This window comes from Nansenia antarctica (assembly GCF_963989245.1).
Source record: "Nansenia antarctica genome assembly, chromosome: 6".
In the NCBI taxonomy this organism is placed as follows: Eukaryota; Metazoa; Chordata; class Actinopteri; order Argentiniformes; family Microstomatidae; genus Nansenia; species Nansenia antarctica.
The window spans coordinates 47,291,897-47,313,994 of record NC_137676.1 but is presented as its reverse complement, the minus strand read 5'-3'; the positions used below and the strand labels follow the sequence as shown (position 1 = coordinate 47,313,994).

Sequence of the window (22,098 nt, the reverse complement as noted above, 5' to 3'; positions counted from 1 at the left end):
GCACAATAGTATTGTTTCACGTTATTTAAAGTGTCACAGTTTGCAGGCTTGAAATGTACATGTTTGTGCCTCAGCACTACACCTGATTTTTTCAGTCCAGCAGCTGCCATCAATCCGTCCAGACTGTCCAGGGCCCAGAACTTAGGTCTTTGCTGTGTTCAGGGCCTGGACGGCCCTGTGGTAGAAGCTGTTCTTCAGTCTGTTTGTCTTAGCGGCCAGGGTCCTGAACCGCCTTTTCGAGGGCAGCCTGGTAAAGTGTACGTACCCAGGGTGGGTCGGGTCCCTGGAGATCTTGGAGGCCTTCCTGAGACAGCGTGTGTTGTACAGCTCTTCCAGAGAGGGGAGGGGGACGCCGGTGATCTTCTGTGCTGTTCTCACGACTCTCTGTAGCGCATTTCTCTCCGCTGTTGTGCAGCTGGAGAACCAGTTGCAGATGCCGTAGGTGAGGATGCTCTCCACTGCGCCGCGGTAAAAGGTCACCAGTATCTCCTGCTTGCTGTGTTCCTTCCTGAGGCATCTCAGGGTGTATAGCCGCTGTTGTGCCCTCTTGATGGTGCCTTTTGTGTTGTCCTTCCAGGTCAGGTCATCCCGCATGTGCGTCCCCAGGAATCGGATGGTTGAGACTCTCTCCACGCTCTCTCCGTCGATGAGCAGGGGCTGGATCTCGGACTTTTTCCTCCTGAAGTCTACGATGATTTCCTGGGTCTTTGACTTGTTCAGCAGCAGGTTGTTAACCTTGCACAGCTTGCTCAGTTGCTCTACCTCATCCCTGTACGCCGCCTCGTCCCCCCCCGAGATACATCCCACCACGGTGGTGTCGTCTGCAAACTTTACGATGGAGTTGCTGGGGTGGACGGGGGTGAAGTCGTAGGTGTAGAGGTTGTAGAGGATGGGGCTTAGCACGCAGCCCTGGGCGGACCCAGTGCTGAGTCTGAGGGCTGTGGAGGTGTGGGGGCCCACCCGCACCCTCTGGGGGCGGTCGGTCAGGAAGTCCTTGATCCACGCACATATAGAGTGTGATAGACCCAGGTCTAGTAGTTTAGTCACTAGCCTGTCTGGAAGGATGGTGTTGAAGGCGGAGCTGAAGTCCACGAAGAGCAGTCTCGCGTAGCTGTTTCCCCTCTCCAGGTGGGATAGAGTGGCGTGGAGAGTCGTCGCGATGGCGTCCTCTGTGGACCTGTGGGCTCTGTAGGCGAACTGGTATGGATCCAGGTTGGGCGGGAGGCGTGTGAGTATGTGGGCCCGGACTAGTTTCTCGAAGCACTTCATGATGATTGGTGTGAGTGCCACCGGGCGGTAGTCGTTTAGGCAGCTCACCGTGCTTTTCTTCGGGACTGGGATGATAGTTGAGGTTTTCAGGCAGGGTGGGACGGTGGCCTGGGACAGGGACTGGTTAAAGATGTTGGTGAAAACCCCGGCCAGCTGGTCGGCGCAGTCTCTCAGCACCCGTCCCAGGACGCCATCCGGCCCCGAGGCTTTCCTGGGGTCCACCGCCTTCAGTACGCGTCTCACTTCATGCTCTGTGAGGGTGAGGCTGCTGAGAGCTGGAGAGAGTGGTGTTTGTGTTGCGGTTACCTCCGTTCGCCCCTCGTCGAACCGGGCGTAGAAGGTGTTCAGCTTTCCCGCCAGCAGGGGGTCGTCCTCTGCGGCTGTGAGCCTGTTGGCTCTGAAGTTTGTCATCTGCTGAACCCCCTGCCACATCCGCCTGGAGTCGTTGCTCAGGAGGCATTCCTCAATCTTCTCTCTGTGGTCTGCCTTGGCCGCTTTGATTCCGCGCTTTAGGTTGGCCCTGGTGGAGCTGTACAGCGGTGTGCTCTTCCCTGCGAAGAAGGCGTTGTCCCTCTCTTTGATCAGTTTTTGGACCTTCCCAGTCATCCATGGCTTCGTGTTGGGGTAGACCCGGACCCGTTTGTCCACGGTGACTGAGTTGGTGCAGTTCACTATGTGGTTCAGAACCGACGACGTGTACTGTTCCAGGTCCTCATGCTCATATTCCTGCCATAGGGTGTCATTTAGGCAGATCTGCAGTGGAGCGGACCCTTCTGGCCAGGTTCTGACAGTCTTAGTGGTGATGGGAGCACTTTTCCCCATGGTAGTGTATGCAGGGATCAGGAGGATTGACACATGGTCAGACATGCCTAGATGAGCTAGCGGACTAGCCTTGTAAGCACGTTTGATGTTGGTGTATACCTTGTCCAGTGTTTTTTCTCCTCTTGTTGCACATTTCACATGCTGATAGAACTTGGGTAGTACTGCCTTCAGGTCGACATGATTGAAATCTCCTGCTATGATGTGAATAGCCTGTGGATCAGTGCTTTGTTGACCACTAATGACGTCATATAGCCGCGCCAATGCTAGGCTACCGTCCGCGCTAGGCGCTATGTACACACATGTTATAAACACCACGTTAAACTCCCTCGGGAGGTATGTGGGTCGGCATTTAACAGTCAAGTATTCCAGGTCTGGGGAGCAGTGGCTACTTACAGTTTTCGTGTTTAAGCACCAGCTATCCTTCGTCGATATTATGATCCCACCCCCTCTTGACTTGCCGCTGAGTTGCGTGCGGTCCGCCCGGTGTAGTGTACGTCCCTCCAAGCTAACTGCGGAGTCCACGATGGTGTCATTTAGCCAGGTTTCGGTCAGAATAATCACACAGCTATCCCCCACGATGTTGTTTTTAGCAACTTGTTGTCTCAGTTCATCCATCTTGTTCGTCAGGGACCTGACGTTGGAAAGGAAAATACTCTGCAAAGCAGGTTTGTCAGGGCTACGTCTTAGCCTTGCTAGCAGGCCTCCCCGGCGGCCCCGTCGTTGCCTACGGTCTCGCCGCCGGCGTTTTCGCCTCAGGGAGGGGTAAATGCGTGAGGAGTAACTGGAGTAACTGGGTAACTGCGTGAGGAGAGCTAAATGAAGGAAAGGTTAAGCATTATAGGTTAAGCAATTATTATTCAAAGACTTAAATGGTCTCTGAGGGAAAATAATCCACGCCTTGCTCAGTAATGCACTGCATTGCCATTGTTTATTAAACACAACCTCACAGCCATCTGTAGTCAAACCATGTGGAGGGTCTATCTATTTTAAACGTCAAAATGCAAATGTGGGAGCTCTGTAGCTTTTTAAATGTTGAATTGACATCGTTTTTTGATGGTTAGTCACATGTTGGTTGGAATTTATTAAACATTGCTACGTAAAGGTTATTATTATTATTTTTTTTTTCTTTCATGGTGCTCTTCATTTTACGTTGCTCAGGATTACAGGATTAGGATTTACATCAGGACTATATGTAGCATTTTACAATCAAGATGATATTTTCCATTAGAATTCACTGCACTCCCTTTTTGATGTGTCCTTAGAATTCAAACTTAAACCTATTGTAAGACATTGCATAGCCTTACTTTGTGCGTAACCAGTTTTTAAACTATACCTTCATGATTACATTTTTGGGAAGACCACACATTTGCTCTGGGCTGAGCACTGTTATCTAGTGTTCAATTAATCTACAGTACAATTTAACCGTTTATTGAATTGTCTTCTACAGATACATTTCAACAGCTTCAGTGTTTTCTGCATACTGTTGTTGCCTAATGTTGGTGGGGTAATATTATTTTGTATTACATACAGAGGATTTCAAGAAAACCTTCCTTGACAGTCCACATTCAACCAGATCACAATGTTGTGTCTTTTAAGTGACACCCATAAACCAACATGGTATGATGGTGTTACCACATTCTAGTTTGGTTTTAACCTTGTCCCACAGTTATTTCCCATTGTCTCTCAACTGTATTGTTGGCACAAGACAGTGAATCAAGGTGGCTAATGAGACGACAGTCTTGCTATCTGCAGGAACTGGCTGTCATCCTCTCCTAGCAAACACGCACGCACGCATGCACGCACGCACACAATCCCTGTATATATTCTGTTTATTTTCTTGTCAAAACAAGACTTGTTTTGGCCTTCTGTAGTGGATAGGGCTTCATTGACATTCTGTTAATCTGACTGTACCGTGTGGATGAAACCCACCTGAGGTTTTGAGGAAAATCAATCTGTATTATGGACTAAACTGGCACCAGGCTGGCTAAGACCACATGGCTGTGTGTCTGCCAAGAGAGACCCCAGTGACTGGCTGAATTATGCTCTGCTTTGGAATATCATGCATTATCAGTGCCACTTGCTGTACAGTAACATGTGGTTAGCGCTGTAGCTATGGACCTGAAATTCCAGTATGTAAAAGAGTTCCTTCATTATGTCTGGAACCATAATATGAATTCCTGAGGGCCTTCAAGCCAAGCATAATTATAAACATTAGCCTACTGTTATAATGATTATGTCTTCTCTTTTGCTGATTGCATATATTTTGCTCCATGAGAGAATAAGGAATTGTAATAAAGATATTATTAACCTTGTATCCTTTAAATATAGAGGATGTTGGCTGACTTATCAAACTGATTTAATTTCTTTTTTTCATTTCATAGCAGCCACTCACTTCAGTCTCAGCACACCGTTTGAAGTCAGGTTTAAGTGAATGTAACAGTGTGGCAGCTAGCATGGTGCCAACACACGTGGCACATCCATGTGAGACTGAGACATCACAGAATGGCCTACTCCGAGTCGAAACCAGTTATTTGGATATTCAAATGTTTGATCAGCAGAGAATCAATAGAGTGTGGCATGGAAAGAGTGAGGCCAATTGATTCAGCCAAGGCATTGCCTCCAGCACACACAGTGTGCATCAGAGAGGGCCTCGTTCATAATAGATAGGGATTAGGACAGTGGCAGCAGCAGCACATTTCAAATGGTTTCATCATCAGGGGCTGGTGCACCCAGAGGGAGAGGGAAGGAATGCATGTCAAGAAGGCCTCTTTTTACAGGCATTCACAGTACAGTACTGTAACTCTCTCTCACACCTCTCCATACCTGAGCTGTGCAAACACAGTGGTATTTAAGTAAAATATTTGTTAAACTGTTCATTCAGGAGGGACTAATATCCCCAACATGGAAGACAGAGATGGCATGAACCCACTCAACCTTTGCTAACCATTTAACTCTGGCCATTGCAACACAATTAACCACTGCACTCAATAGAGGTAGAGTAGAAATACAGTGGAGGTAGAAATCGAAGGACAGGTTAATTGCAATGCATGGAATTCCATTCTACCTCCACTAGCCTTCCCTGTGAGGGGTTTATCACCTGCCATCAACCTCCTTGGTGGTGACTGGGAGGGTCACATCAATAATTCAAGGACAGTAAATTCACCTTGAGATTAGTGGAGGAGGGAGGATCACATAGTCAAGAGACTCATATGCCATAGACATACATTACTTATAGCTTTACTTTACTGGTACGGATATTGGATACAGTTAGTCTTTTGTTAGTGGAATAGTGGTGGCTTTGGCCTGTAGAATACTATACTGTATGTATGAAGTATCAAACCCACAGATAGGGGACTTGTACTACTTGTACTGTATGTATAGCACGCTAAATGAGCAAAAAGTCCTCGAAAAGAGAGATATGTGAAGGTTAATGGAGAGGCTTCCTGCTACAGTTAAATTATGCATGAAAGTTAATTGAATAAATGCAGTATTGAATACTATACTGGCAGATAAGAGGAATACAAGTGGAGTTTGATGAATTCATGAAGTCCCATTGAAGTTGAGGGGGACATGACATGCCACTCTGTAACCATGCAGCTCTTGCAGCAGGTCAACTGCCAAACAATGAGGTCCACAGACCTCTTACTTGTGCATACTGTAAGGATGAATGAATTATCTTGGTCCTAATTATTCAAAGTTATGGTTAGCAACTTCATCCGCCCACTGTGCCCCTGTATCCGGGGGGCAGAATGCGATCACTGCATTGAACACGATCAAACACAGACTTGCCTGTATCAAATCAGTACATACTATTCAATACACCAAACGAGAAACCTCAGCTACAACACTCAGTAAAGCATTTTTTATCTCCGGTAAACACAGTTTACATGGCAAGCAATTTTATAAGCACACCACAAACACAAAGAAACGGCATGTTTGAGTGTTTCGATATGAAATTTACCACCGACACCATTTTGGCTGCTGCCCCTCAAATCTATTGGCTCTGATGCTTCAAATGAGGGGTCAATCATAAAAATTTACCAATGGGCCAGCAATGCGCCTTGTGTATCTAGCAATGTGTGTGCTCAAAGTTCTGTGCAGAAGAAGAAAGTATACATACACCGTATGTGTTTTGTGTTCGCGTCCATGTTTTTTTTTCTAAAAGATGGCAAATAGAAGACATTTTAAGATGGAACAGATTCTAGAGATACTGCACGGATGTGCCAGATCCCTCTATGCCTCACATCCAAAAGGGACTGTTTTGAAGAGCATTAGTGCAAATGAGGGTGCAAATGACTGAGTGGTAGACATTGTATATAGTTTTGTATATAGTTCTGATTTGTTTTTACTGGTACATGAGAAAGGTCAAATGGCACTGATGGTGCCAAAAGGTCACCAAATGGCACAATTTGGTGGTCCACCTGGACATACCTATACTAAAACCTCTCCAAAGTTGCACTGGCTCACATTACTAGCATCTAACTTGGCACAGGTACTGATCATATATTGGAATACTGATTCCTAGATGATTTGGGCTACTATCTCGTTTTTCCAAGCTAATATTCACAAAGCTGTTGTTTTTTTAGGCGGAGAGTGAATTTTAGATGTTTTACAATGTTCTAGCTCTTAATTTGCTCTGACACAGTAATATCTTTTTAGATGACATGTCTGCAGCCACCCCACAGGTGTTAGCTTTCATTTGATACCAAGATTATTATAATGGCCCTTGTGATTGTGGAGATATTCTATATTCATTGTGGGCATGTAATTTCATGCAGAAAACCTGAGAAATAGGCCTGCAGGTTAAGAGGTAATGATAGATAGCAGCAATCTACAATTGTCAGAAGTTTACATACTCTTAGGTTGAAGTCAACCACTCCACAGATTTCATGTTAACAAACTATAGTTTTGGCATGTCAGTTAGGACTAACTACTACTTTGTACATGACACAAGTAATTTTTCCAATGATTCACTCATAATTCACTATATCACAATTCCAGTGGGTCAGAAGTTTACATACACTAAGTTAGGGCAAGAGGTAAAATACTGCCCGAAAAACTACAAAACCTTTTTCATTTAGAAAGTGAGTCCAGTAGGAGGAAATTTAATTTTAAACATCAGTTTGCACGCACTACACTTAAACAGAGATGTATATCAGTCGTTGGTGTAAAATTGTGGAATTCTCTTCATAGCGATCTTAAGCGATATCAAAAAAATATACAAAAATAAGAAATGTAGTGATTATCAATATGAAGAAAATAATACTAAGTGAGATCTTTTTCTTTCTTTCTTTCCTTTTTTTTATTGTTCATTTGCTCATTGTTTGTTTCTTTGTTGGTCTTGGTAGGTTTCATTGTTAATTTTTGTAATATATAAATTATTTTGTGCAAATTCTGGTTGTGCGCCGACCATCAAGTGTAATTTTTGTTGATGATGAATAGGGGGCAGGTAATTATAAGATTTTTCTTCTTCCTGCTCCTTTTTTGCCCATGGGGAAATTGATAAATTGTATAGGACAAAAATGTATGACATGTATGACAATCTCATGTGCAAAAATAAATAAATGAAATGAAATGAAAATGAAAAAGTTGACTGCTTTTAAACAGCTTGGAAAATTCCAGAAAATTATGTTATGACTAGAAACTTCTGATAGGCTAATAATTTGAGTTAATTGAGGTCTAATTGTGGATGTATTTTAAGGCCTACCTTGCCTCTTTGCTTGACATCATGGGAAAATCAGCCAAGACCTCAGATTTTTTTGGGTGGACCTCCACAAATCTGGTTCATCCTTGGGAACAATTTCCAAATGCCTGAAGGTACTGAATGTTCATCTGTACAAACGATAGTGTGCAAGTATAAACACGATGGGACCACACAGTCGTCATACCGCTCAGGAAGGAGATGCATTCTGTCTCCTAGAGATGAACTCATGAAAAGTGCTAAACAACCCCAGAACAACAGCAAAGGACCGTGGGAAGATTCTGGAGGAAGCGTGTACACATGTATCTATATCCACTGTAAAACAAGTCCTATATCGGCATAACCTCAAAGGCCATACAGCAAGGAAAAAACCACTGCTCCAAAACCGCCATAAAAAAGACAGACTACGGTTTGCAACTGCACATGGACTTACTTTTTGGAGAAATTACCTCTGGTCTGATGAAACAACAATTGGACTGTTTAGCCATAATGACCATTGTTATGTTTGGAGGAAAAAGGGGGAGACTTGCAACCCGAAGACACCATCCCAACTATGAAGCACAGGGGTGGCAGCATCATGCTGTGGGGGTGCTTTGCTGCAGGAGGGACTTGTGCACTTCATAAAATAGATGGCATCTATCCATGAAGAAGAAACATTATGTGGATATATTGAAGCAACATCTCAAGACATCAGCCAGGAAGTTAAAGTTTTGGGGAAATGGGTCTTCTAAATGGACAATGACCCCAAACATACTTCCAAAGTTGTGGCAAAATGGCTTAAGGACAGTAAAGTCAAGGTATTCATAGCTTTCAGTCACGTGGTTTCTTCCCTAGCAACCACCAACCTGACGGGCAAAAAGTATCATAGCAACATCGCTCAACATGGCTGCCTACTATTTAGACCACCTCACTCATGAAGAACTATCAAGATACACGACGGTGATAGGAGTGGAGGATTGACACCATTCAAATAGTGTTGGATTCCCTGTCTTCTACTCTATCCGGACACGTTGGAATTATTTTCCTAACCCCCGGAGAATCAAAGTTATTGACCTGCAAAGGGTGCCTCCTTGACCGGCTTTTCCCGTGAATAACACCGGTTATGGAGGTGGTACAAACATAAGACTATTATTGCTAAATTCACCATCAGTATACGGTCATTTTGAGCCCTTAACCACCGCGACACCCCGAGAAGATATACTTTTAATATGAAACTTGATCAACCGGGTGTTCACCGGCTGCTGGACGAAACTCCCAACTCCCGCTGTCAGCGAGGCGAGGGAATATTTATATCCGGGAATTCGCTCCTTGCTGTGTCCACGGTGATAGGAGTGGAGGATCGACTCCATTCAAATAGTGTTGGATTCCCTGTCTTCTACTCTATCCGGACACGTTGGAATTATTTTCCCAACCCACGGGAAATCAAAGTTATTAACCCGCAAAAAGTGGGTTTTGCCCGTGGGTTTTGCCCGCAAAAAGTGCCTTTTGCCCGTCAGGTGGGCGTTTCCACTATGCTGTGACGTCACATGAAAGCTATGAATAGGCCCATCACAAAGCCCGGACATAAATCCTATAGAAAATGTGTTGGCAGAACTGAAAAAGTGACTGCGAGCAAGGAGGTCTACAAAACGTATTGTCAGAAGCTTACCAGGCTACCAGAAACGTTTGACCCAAATGAAACAATTTAAAGGCAATGCTACCAAATACTAACTAAGTGTATGTAAACTTCTGACCCACTGGGAATGTGATGAAAGAAATACAAGCTGAAATAAATCATTCTCTCTACTATTATTCTGACATTTCACATTCTTAAAATAAAGTAGTGATCCTAACTGACCTAAGACAGGGACTGTTTACTAGGATTAAATGTCAGGAATTGTGAAAAACTGATTTTAAATGTATTTGTCTAAAGGCCAATGCACACGGCGTGCAATTTTTGTTGCCGGACAACATTAGATTGCAATGCACACGGCGTGCGATGCGATTTTGTTGCACCGCAAAATTCAATTTTCAACTCACACCATTGAAGTCTGTGAGAAAATCATAAAAAATCTCATCCCAATGCACACGGCGTGCAATGCAGTTTTGTTGCACCACAACATTCCATTCTCAATTGTTACTTTATTGTTACGTAGTCGGACCAGGCAGGCTGATTACAATAGGCTCTACCAATATTGCTTGCCTTGCTTCCACAATTTCTACAAGATACAACTGGACATATTGTGATAAAATATGTGGGTCCCCTGATTTAGGGGTATTGGTAAAATGTCAGGAGAGGGAGCGCACAAAACACACAGCCAGAAAGGTGTATTATAAAAGCCACTTTATTATTATGGGCGATGATAGATTAGGCAGACATAGATTTGGAGGACGGAGACAGTCCAACATCTAGCTATTCGCCCCTAGGACTCAACTTCCACAACTGATCATGCATCTCAATTAATCATCATAAATATACAGTAGTACAAATTCATCTCATTCAAATAATCATAGGCCTATAAATAAGACAAACATTGGACATATTGGCTGAATAGTAAATAATTAAAAGGGCACGTAACTCGCCGGGTATTTGAGACCCCCATTAGAGGAACATTGCAGTTGAACGGCCAGGTTGCCTAGCATTCTGTACCAAGTCTCAGCTACATTTGTTAGATAATGCATTCATCAATTAAAATGTAATTATAATAATAATTCTAAAGAAATATGGAATTACAGATCCTTGAAATACAGGTATACTGTGTTTAAGTATACTAGGTGCACATTTACTGATTGATTGAGAATGTTTATTTTGGTCCCCTATACAATTCGCAATACAGATATAAAAAAAAATACACAGTCACAATTTATAACACCAGAACCAAAAAGGTGTAGGCTGAAGCCGTGGCATGACATGACATTCAAGTATACTTTTTATACGTTTAAAAAATTACACTTTAAAGTACATGCAACTATAGTATACTTTTTGTAAGTATACTTACACACAAGGGTATGACATTAAAGTATACTTTGAGTAAGTACACAGAAGTACAAAGTCAGTACAACTAGTATATATTTGAAGCCTATTATTTAGACTTTTAATCTATTTTCAGTGCACGTAATTATACTTTTTTTCTGATTGTCCATGACATTCTTTCATTTCATCAGGTGTGCTCTCTTCTCCCTGAAATGTGAGCTTCTACCATCTCAAGTGAAGCTCTACCTGTGCTTTCCCGAATGCTACTGTTAGGCTGCATGTTGTCTTCAAACTCCGCTGTCACTCAGATGTCACAGCTGGATGGGGTTTTGTTACAAGCATGACCTTCTGATGATAGGCCTCCAGCTATGGGCACGGCAGGACTCACATGTATGTTCCTTCTTTATCTTGGAGGATGACAGGCCTGTCAGCAGCTGGAGTCGGCATATCTGATTGGATAGATGCTGCAAACCTTATTCTGTCCCACGCGGATGGCATGTCTTTACTATTGGATTGGCAGGCAACAGGGAAAATGATGTACTCTATACAGCACTTGCACACAAACATATCTTGTGTTCTGTCTGAGTTTCCTCTCTCAGTCATAGTGGCAGCTTCCCCTGTGCTATCATACGCATGTCTTGATAAGCTGTCACTGCTGGAAATGGTGGTAAACAACCAAAGGTCAGCTCTCAGCTTGGTCCATAGGCTGGGATGAGTGTAATTCTGTTTGAACAAATAATGGAATTCCTCCAGCTGTCATACAATTTAAACAAAAAAAAGAACACTTTTCATATTATGGAATGTGTCATATTTGTATTCCTAGATGGCTTCAAATGCCTACAGTACTTTTATTGCATGCATAATTCCAATTGTTTGATTATTCTGTCATGTCACTTGAGGTATACTCAGTGGTTTACCCTTAACCCTTTGTAATGATGGTGTGATGTCTGTCAATGTTACATATTGCATTTGTTGTACACATGATTCACATAATTGGTGTTCTTTTTTTGTAGTGGTATACCTGGGAAAAAATGTGGCACTATTATCCTCTCTGCCGAGGAGCTGGGTAACTGCAGAGTAAGTAAGAGTTTCCCTTATCAGGTTTTACCATACTGTATGTTCTACCTCTCCATTAGTTGCATGATCAAAGCTATGCAAATATACCAGCACACTAATTTAAAATGAATCTAGGAGAACTCAAAGAAATAGGACACAAACCTGTACTCTATTCACTAGTTGTGTGCATGGTGTGCATGCTATAAATATGAATGGTTCTTTAATGACCCAATCAAATACCTGAAACAGGCATTTCCTCCTTCGAACGGTGTTAAGTATTGAGTTCAGTTCGAATCAGTATTAATAGTCTGTCTCCAATAATAAATGCTTATTGGCTTTCTATCTGCAACACTAAATGAGAGTAGTAAATAGTCACATTATAGTGCTGCCACTGGAGCATGGTAGTGGCAAGACTTATTGGCCAGAACAAATGTCCTCTTCAATGACTATAAACCAATCCATTGAGCCAAGCTATGAATGATTTATGGCATCTTAATGTACAGGTCTGCAATGCAGCAGCCATAGACTGTAATGGATAACCTTTTATCCCTATTTGTCTGCAGATCATAAAGTGCTTTGTAAAAATACATACAGTGTATGAATTCAGAGATATTTTCTCTTGATCCTCCTGATATAGACAATACTATGCTGTAGACAAAAGCCACATTCATCCACAATGTTCTATGTAGTGACTAGGGACATGTCTGAATGTTCACACTCCCTACTGATTACTAAAAGTATATGCTGCATACTAAGCATACTGCATACTATTTAGGCCTATTGTTTAGTAAAATGTATGCAGTAAGTGACACATTTCAACACACTACATCTCATTCATACTGAGAATTCACCATCTGTAACTCAACCATAATATGGTTCAATTTCACTACTGCCCGCCTCCTTTACCTGCTTTACCATTGAATTGTTGGACCTATATCGGAAAGGACTTCCTGAATAGTGTGCAGTGAATTCATATTACATATGGAAAGGCAAATCAAGTATGACATCCTGGCATTGTATACATATTCGTACTGCAAAACTTTCTAATCTTGCATACTAAAAACACCTACTAAATATGTTGCAGTTTTAGCAATCAGACACAGCCTATTGAGTATGCTGCTCTAAGAATACAGAAGGAGCTGTTGGCTCTCTTTGACTTCTTGAAGATGTCCTCCTCAAATGACACTGCATACTTACTTCACAAGTCAGCCCAGAGCAAATATGAATGAATGAATGAATGGTCTTTATTGTCATTGATATAGTACAGGTACCAAACAACGAAATTTGGGAGGGGGGGGCTCCCCTGGTGCTAGGAAAGAAAAAAAAAGAAAAAAAAACAAGAAGGGAAAGGAGCTGGTTTACATAAATAAAGGCTATGTACACTATCCACTATACTATACTGTACAAATAAAACACTGTGCTGTACTCTATGCTATGCTATCCCTATTCTAACCTATTGCTGTACTCTATGCTATGCTATACCTATTCTAACATTTCCTATTCTCTGCAACCTTATGTACCCTAGGGTTGTCATATTGCACATAGTGTTATTGCACATTCATTTAAAGTGTCGCAGTTTGCAGGCTTGAAATGTACACATTTGTGCCTCAGCACTACACCTGATTTTCAATCCAGCAGCTGCCATCAATCCGTCCAGACTGTCCAGGGCCCAGAACCTAGGTCTTTGCTGTGTTCAGGGCCTGGATGGCCCTGGGGTAGAAGCTGAGCTTCAGTCTGTTTGTCCTTGCGAACATGGTCCTGTACCGCCTGTTCGAGGGCAGCCGAGCAAAGTGTTCGTACCCAGGGTGGGATGGGTCTCTGGAGATCTTGGAGGCCTTCCTGAGGCAGCGTGTGTTGTACAGCTCTTCCAGAGAGGGGAGGGCGGCGCCGGTGATCTTCTGGGCCGTTCTCACGACTCTCTGTAGCGCATTCCTCTCTGCGGCTGTGCAGCTGGAGAACCAGTTGCAGATGCAGTAGGTGAGGATGCTCTCCACTGCGCAGCGGTAGAAGGCCACCAGCATCTCCTGTCCGATGTGGTCTTTCCTGAGGACTCTCAGGAAGAAGAGCCGCTGTTGTGCCTTCTTGATGATGGCTGCTATGTTGTTCTTCCAGGACAGGTCATCCTGTATGTGCACCCCCAGGAATCGGAGGATTGAGACTCTCTCCACGCTCCCTCCGTCGATGAGCAGGGGCTGGACCTCAGATTTTTTCCTCCTGAAGTCCACTATGATTTCCTGGGTCTTTGACTGGTTCAGCAGCAGGTTGTTAACCTTGCACAGCTTGCTCAGCTGCTCTACCTCATCCCTGTACGCCGCCTCGTCCCCCCCCCGAGATGCAGCCCACCACGGTGGTGTCGTCTGCAAACTTTACGATGGAGTTGCTGGGGTGGACGGGGGTGAAGTCGTAGGTGTAGAGGTTGTAGAGGATGGGGCTTAGCACGCAGCCCTGGGGGGACCCAGTGCTGAGTCTGAGGGCTGTGGAGGTGTGGGAGCCCACCCGCACCCTCTGGGGGCGGTCGGACAGGAAGTCCTTGATCCATGCACATATAGAGTGTGATAGTCCCAGGTCTAGTAGTTTGGTCACTAGCCTGTCTGGAAGGATGGTGTTGAAGGCAGAGCTGAAGTCCACAAAGAGCAGTCTCGCGTAGCTGTTTCCCCTCTCCAGGTGGGATAGAGTGGAGTGGAGAGTCGTCGCGATGGCGTCCTCTGTGGACCTGTGGGCTCTGTAGGCGAACTGGTATGGATCCAGGTTGGGCGGGAGGCGTGTGACTATGTGGGCCCGGACTAGTTTCTCGAAGCACTTCATGATGATTGGTGTGAGTGCCACCGGGCGGTAGTCGTTTAGGCAGCTCACCGTGCTTTTCTTCGGGACTGGGATGATAGTTGAGGTTTTCAGGCAGGTTGGGATGGTGGCCTGGGACAGGGACTGGTTGAAGATGTTGGTGAAAACCCCGGCCAGCTGGTCGGCACAGTCCCTCAGCACCCGTCCCAGGACGCCATCCGGCCCTGAGGCTTTCCTGGGGTCCACCGCCTTCAGCACGCGTCTCACTTCATGCTCTGTGAGGGTGAGGCTGCTGAGAGCTGGAGAGAGTGGTGTTTGTGTTGTGGTTACCTCCGTTCGCCCCTCGTCGAACCGGGCGTAGAAGGAGTTCAGCTTTTCCGCCAGCAGGGGGTCGTCCTCTGCGGCTGTGAGCCTGTTGGCTCTGAAGTTTGTCATGTGCTGAACCCCCTGCCACACCCGCCTGGAGTCGTTGCTCAGGAAGCATTCCTCAATCTTCTCTCTGTGGTCTGCCTTGGCCTCCCGGATGCCGCGCTTTAGGTTAGCCCTGGTGGTGCTGTACAGCAGTGTGCCCTTCCCTGCGAAGGCGTTGTCCCTCTCATTGATCAGTTTTTGGACCTTCCCAGTCATCCATGGCTTCGTGTTGGGGTAGACCCGGACCCGTTTGTCCACGGTGACTGAGTTGGTGCAGTTCACTATGTGGTTCAGAACCGACGACGTGAACTGTTCCAGGTCCTCATGCTCATATTCCTGCCATGAGGTGTCATTCAGGCAGATCTGCAGTGGAGCGGACCCTGCTGGCCAGGTTCTGACAGTCTTAGTGGTGATGGGAGCACTTTTCCTCATGGGAGTGTAGGCTGCGATCAGGAGGATTGACACATGGTCAGACATGCCTAGATGAGCTAGCGGACTAGCCTTGTAAGCAATCTTACAAATAGCCCATGTCCTCAACCACGTTCAGGTTTAGCATCACTGACCTTACAACATAGATATTTTACGAGACGGCTTCTAGAACTACTACAATATTCATCTAAGACTTGCCCTCTTTGACTGATGTGTCATAGTGTACAGCACCCAGTACACAAGGGCTGTTGGGAGTCACCAGGTGGAATGGATCTTTGATGATATGAGTTAGGCTCATTATGGCAAAGCACCACTTATCGTGCAGATTTGTAATATACATGCAAATTATTATTATCGTCACAAGTGTTCATCTCTTCACCCTCGGAGAGTCGATTAGAGAGACAAAAGTCTCAAAGGCACCCTGAACCTGCACTGATTGCATCGGAATTAACTATGAAAGAAAATACCTCTGCAGTTCTGAAAGTGTACTGTACAAGAAAAGGCAGATTAGTACGATTGAGAGGATGTCTTGGAATCCTAATGTCAGTGGAAATCCCAAGCTTCTGATTCAAAACAGTTCTAAAGATGCCTAGTACAGTATTATTCTATCCATCTGGAATCTGTTTACCATCCCCACCACCTATGTGCAACAAAATGAACCACAGTTCAGTAGCTGCCTCAGAGGTAAACATTACTTTGCTTGTTTTGGGAAATATTTAATTTAAATTAGCAGCTGAGCTGTTTTAGAACCCCATAAGCAAAAGCTGCAGGGACTAACCATGATGACTGAGAGCAGGTTGGCTTCCACCTGCAGAGAAAGTTGAGCTACTGGGTATAATTAGAAAGAAGTCCCTGTACTGATCAAAGAGGCTCCCTTGGCTGCTGCGCTGTTATCTTTGGTCAATGTGAGGAGTTGAGCAGTAAGAAGTCTTCAGAAGCTCCCTCTCTCTCCCTCCCAGTTACAATCCAGGCTCAACTTAATGTGGGTGTGCTGTAAGTTCACCATGTTCACACGGACAAATAGACTGAAGCTCAGCTTCTACCCTAGGGCCATTCAGGCCCTGAACACAGCAAAGACCTAGGTTCTAGGCCCTGGAAATCTAGACAATTTGATGGCAGCTACTAGATTGTAAACATAAGTGCAATATTGAAATACAACTGTGAACATTTCAAACCTGCTAACTGCGACACTTTAAATGAATGTGCAAAAATACTATGTGCAATATGACAACCCTTGTGTACATAAGGTTCAGATACAGGAAAAAGTTAGGATATTTATAGCATAGCATAGAGTACAGCACAGTGTTTTATTGTATAGTATAGTAGTATAGTATAGTAGATAGTGTACATAGCCTTTATTTATGTAAACCAGCTATTTTCCCTTTTTTATTTTACCCTTGGACCTCTTGTTTTTTTGTCTTTTTTCCAAGCACCAGGGGAGCCCCCCCTCCTAAACTTCGTTGTATGGTACCTGTACTGTATTAATGACAATAAAGACCATTCATTCATTCATTCAATTGCCAGCAGCTCTACTTAGTCAGTGCTTATCTTTTTAAATGTTTCTCTTTTTAAAAAATTCCCATGTCTGTCTTGAATTGCAGAATGCCGAAAAACGAAATATTGAAAATCATTTTCATATTATACAAAAAATACCCTCATGTACTATTTGTTATTGAGCGGAATTGCATTAATTTCAGATGCATCTAATTCATCTGTTTATTATTGCTTTACCAATACAAAATGTCTCTCTGAGGAGGTCCTGATGTGAGTTGAATCCAAATTATGTAAATAGAATGTCATGCTATTTCAAGCAAAGACTGTGTTTGTTTCCCTGCTCTGTCTCCTTTAAGAGGTCAGTCACAGCCTTTGAAATCCTCACTGTGGTATTACTATGCCACTCAGCCTATCCAACCCAGTGATATCCTGATAGACCCCGGTAGTTGAAAGAATGATAATACTGCATTGCATTATTCTCCTCTGGTCCCCATTGGCTGAGGGGATGAATATTCCATGCTGGTGGCCCCTGTTTTCCCCTCCCAGACGTAGAACACTGCAGGCTGACTGTGATGATGTGTTATCCATACCTAAGAGTAGCTTCATCAGCCTGTCAGTATACTTTAGGGAATACTTTTAGGGTTGATTCCAGCCTGTATTTGGCCTATGTATACTGTACATACTGTATGTTGCAATTTCCTCTAACTGGCAGGCATATCTGGTTGCAATTTAACATATGTATTTCATGTACCTTAATGTACTGTATGTGTCACTACAGGGCCCTGCTATCACAAATACAATGTAGTTTTGAAATCTTATCAAACTAAGTCATTATTTAGTTTAACACAAAAAAAGGCACATCCATTTTGCTAACTCACTTTATTCTACCGTTATCTTAACATGGGGGTAAACCTCCACCATCAGCCTAAGCTTGGGACAGAGACAAGATAATAACCCTGGTAGATTAATTATGGCTGGGTTGAAACTAGAAATACAATAGCTTGGGTCAATTTAGTCACCACTGTTCTAATAAGCATAGCATAATAGCAATGTTGTTTCCCCTAGATTGATCCCTTTATTGGAAAGAGCTCATCAGAGCTGGCCAATTTTCTGAAGAAGACTATTTATGTATGTTTATTTTCATTCTATATTATATCCAGCAGCCCTTCTGTCCCAGCTGTCGCTGTGTGAGGCTCTAGAGAGCCCTGGGCAGCTAGCCAAGGCCTAAAGCAGTGGTGTTGTGTTGGTGGTTGAGGGGCAGGTCAGAGGAAGGACCAGTCAGATGTGGGTCACAGCGATCGATGGACACCAGTGTTCAGACCCTAACAGCTCCCATCATCATCTGCCTGCCTGCCTCAGACCTGATGGCTTTACTCCATGAACATGTCTGGTGAATGATGCCCTGGCCTATACCAACACAGCATTCTCTGAACTATAATAAGCCCTGTAGCACCCTATAATGTAATAATTTCCTGATAATGTAATAACACCTGATAATGTAATAAAATGTCCACTTAACTCCATCGAAAATGTAATAAAACCCAATAATGTAATAATTGACCAATAATGTAATACAATAACCTGACTGATATTGTAATACATTTTTTACTGATAATGTAATACCTTATTACATTATTGTGAATTTATTACACTTTCAGGTGGGTCATTTAAAAAAAAAAAAAATGATAATGTAATACCTGACAGATAGTGTAATACTATGTTCATTTTCAATCCAGAGTTCTACATTTTGTTTTTTAAGAATCTAAGACTGTTGTATACACTGGATTTAAGAATCTAAGAATCTTATTTACACTGGATTTGAAATAACAGAATGACTACTGGGTTAAATGACAGACTTGCACATGATATGATGAAAGTGATATAATAACAATTTATGAGGGGATATGTAGGCCTATGTTTGTGTCAGGTGTCATGTAAGTGTGTATGTAGGTGTTGAATGAATGAATGTATATGTACAGTGGGTGCTGAAAGTATTCAGACCCCTTCAGTTTTTCCACATTTTGTTGTATTATAGAATCAATTTAAAATGGATTAAATTAAAATAATTTGCCATCAATCCACACACAATACCCCAGAATCACAACATGAAATCAAAAAATCTACAAAATTGTACTAAACGTAATGCTTTGTAGTAAAACCAAATAAACACATTTCCTGCAAAACACAATTATGGATATGAGATAGATTATTTTTTGCCATTCGGTTATAGACCAATTTTGTAGAGTGACTGGCATGATGTTGTCCCATCGGCTGTGCTTTTACCCCTCCACCATTCAACTTTTTGTAAGTCTCCCCAGGCCTCAGGGTCACATTCCTGAGCAGTTTTGTTACTCTCCATTTTCTCAATGTTTTATGGCAACCTGATCTACACAGAGTCTCATTGACTCCTATGCAAATTAGAAACCCTATAAAAACAAATACGTTCATTCCAAAAAACTTATGGAGTCATTTGTTGATGACATTTTTGCATTTTAGCTTTTAGAGTGTCATAGCAAAGGGTCTGAATACTTTGTACATGGGGGTTTTCTAGTATTTCAATTTTAAAAAGTTTACTAACATTGAAAAAAAACTGATTTCCTGTTGTGATTCTGGGGTATTGTGTGTGGATTGATGGCAAATTATGTTAATTTAATCCATTTTAAATTGAGGTTATAACACAACAAAATGTGGAAAAACTGAAGGGGTTTGAATACTTTCCGCACCCACTGTATACCCTCCTCAAATGAAGAGTTACCAAAGGTTTTGTTCATGTCCCTGAGTAATCTGCACATATGCAAGTCTGTCATTTAACCCAGTAGTCATTCTGTTATTTCAAATCCAGTGTAAATAAGATTCTTAGATTCTTAAATCCAGTGTATACAACAGTCTTAGATTCTTAAAAAACAAAATGTAGAACTCTGGATTGAAAATGAACATAGTATTACACTGTATCTGTCAAGTATTACATTATCAGTTTAAAAAAAAAAAGACCCACCTGAAAGTGTAATAAATTCCCAATAATGTAATAAGGTATTACATTATCAGTAAAAACGTTATTACAATATCAGTCAGGTTATTTTATTACATTATTGGTCAATTATTACATTATTGGGTTTTATTACATTTTCGTTGGAGTTAAGTGGACATTTTATTACATTATCAGGTGTTATTACATTATCAGGAAATTATTACATTATAGGGTGCTACAAGCCCCTTTCACACATAGTTCCCTGTAAATCTCATGGAGTCCCGACCCGTGTCAGCCAGGCATTTTCACCGTTCACACATGACCGAATTAGCCGGCAATTGCCTTTCACGCATATGGCTACGACCCGGGTCTTGAATCACGCAGAGACAGCCATATACCATATATATCTGCCATATATCATACCTCCATTTTATATAGAAAAATATGATGATGAATACATATAAAACGGAGGTATGATATATGGCAGATATATATGGTATTGTCTTCAGTACATTAGAACTACATTAGATTTTCGTGTTTTGACTTCGCTGGGAGTTCGTTAAAAATGCCTTTCCACCAAAGAACCGCGGAGCCGCAGCGTGTTCCAGCTGTGGAATTATATTTAGTAGTAGCGATATTCGGAGTCTGGGGCAGTTCTTATGAGCTCTGCCCTTCTGACTGAGCGATGCAGGACAGCTGTGAAAGGAGACTGACCAGGCAATCTTCAGGCTTCTGTTCAGACATACAGCGAAACGGTACTTTCCATGGAATTATACATGGTCTCGACCAGTAATTCCCTGTGTGGATTTCCCTGGTCAGTCACGGTCAGACATACGCCGACTCTGGAAATTGCATGGAATCTACTGGGAAGGCTCGTATGTGTGAAAGGGGCTATACAGATGCACTAACCATACCCTAGCGTATAGCCATCCTACATCTGTGCCTCCATCCCCCAAGCTCAAAGTGCTCAACGGTTTCCAGATAGGGCTTTCACACTGCCAAGGAACCGTTCCTGTTCCCGTTCGTGCTCTGAAACCTCCGAACCTTGGTGCTGTCTAGTGAACCAGCCCGCGTTCATACCAGTGTAACCAGAACCATCCACGTCATCAACGATGGGTGATGAAGGGGCGGGATAAACAAAAATGTCACAACTAGATGGCAGCTACTTCACTGGAAATGAGGATAATACAGTTATTATCTGAAATAAACACTATTTTCTAGGAAACAAAACAAAAGACACGTTCTACACACGTTTTTTTTTTTTTTACTAACCAGTTGCTCCATTACTGGAATAGAAATGGCTTACGAAATTTGCGTTCGCGAGTGTGTGTGTGTGTGTTTGCTGAGCATGTGAGGAAGATAGAGAGAATGATGAAACTGATGAAGCACTAATGATTAGATTTAGATTAGATTACATTTTACCTCCTTCCTTCTTGCTGGTCTTTGCAGCCTAGAATATGACACACCCACTGACGAAGTGACTGTTCTACGTTTTGGTTCCCGCTTGAGAACCACTATTTTCTGGTTCCCGCTCCGAACCAATTTATTTTCGGTCATAACGCGCCGGCCGGTTCCAGACTTGGTTCGCGAATGTGAACCGGAACGGTTCCTTGGCGGTGTGAAAGCCCTAAGAGAGAGAGTTTGGAACATAGAGATGGATTCTGGGGTAGACCAGAGATTGTATATACTACAGATATGCCACTCCCTTGGTATTGGTTTTATGAGAGACAGGGAAGATGGCACCAGTACCATGTGGAGATACATTTCTGACCAATTACCACACAGTTATAGATTAGTGTTACTGACAGTTGGTGTTCCTAGGTTGGCATTGCTAGGATGGTATCTTTCTGGCAGCATTTCCCTAGCAATGCTAAGACTAAAGCGGGAGTCCAGGAAGGCTAGGACAGAGACAAATAAAGTGTGTTTTTAAGCCATTCCAACAACCGTTAACGACCAAATGACCTCACAAAATGTCTCTACACTTGAGTATTATGCGAAACCAAAAGGAAAAGCTTTTGTCCTGCCCTCCCATAGGCGACCTGTCTGGAAAAAAAAACTGCGTTTGAGGCGTCGCCAAGATGGAGGAGGAGTGAACCGCCTTCCTCTAAATTAAAGAGGCTTTGGGTAGACCCAGGCTGCCTTAAACTTCACTGAATGTTATCTCTCTTGTTGAGGTGTGTGCAGAATGAATATCACTGCATTCCATATCCTAGT

The 22,098-nt window shown here is 43.1% G+C and overlaps 1 protein-coding gene across 1 annotated transcript in view; it reads left to right on the top strand.

Annotated features, from left to right (window-relative positions):
- Positions 1-22,098, top strand: part of cpne5a (copine Va) — a gene marked incomplete at both ends in the record, with an annotated part of 88,358 nt that overhangs the window by 43,990 nt on the left and 22,270 nt on the right. The window contains one exon of the mRNA XM_080533912.1: positions 11,759-11,822. Within this exon, the coding sequence (XP_080390038.1) occupies positions 11,759-11,822 (64 nt within the window). The remainder of the gene's footprint in view (positions 1-11,758; positions 11,823-22,098) is intronic.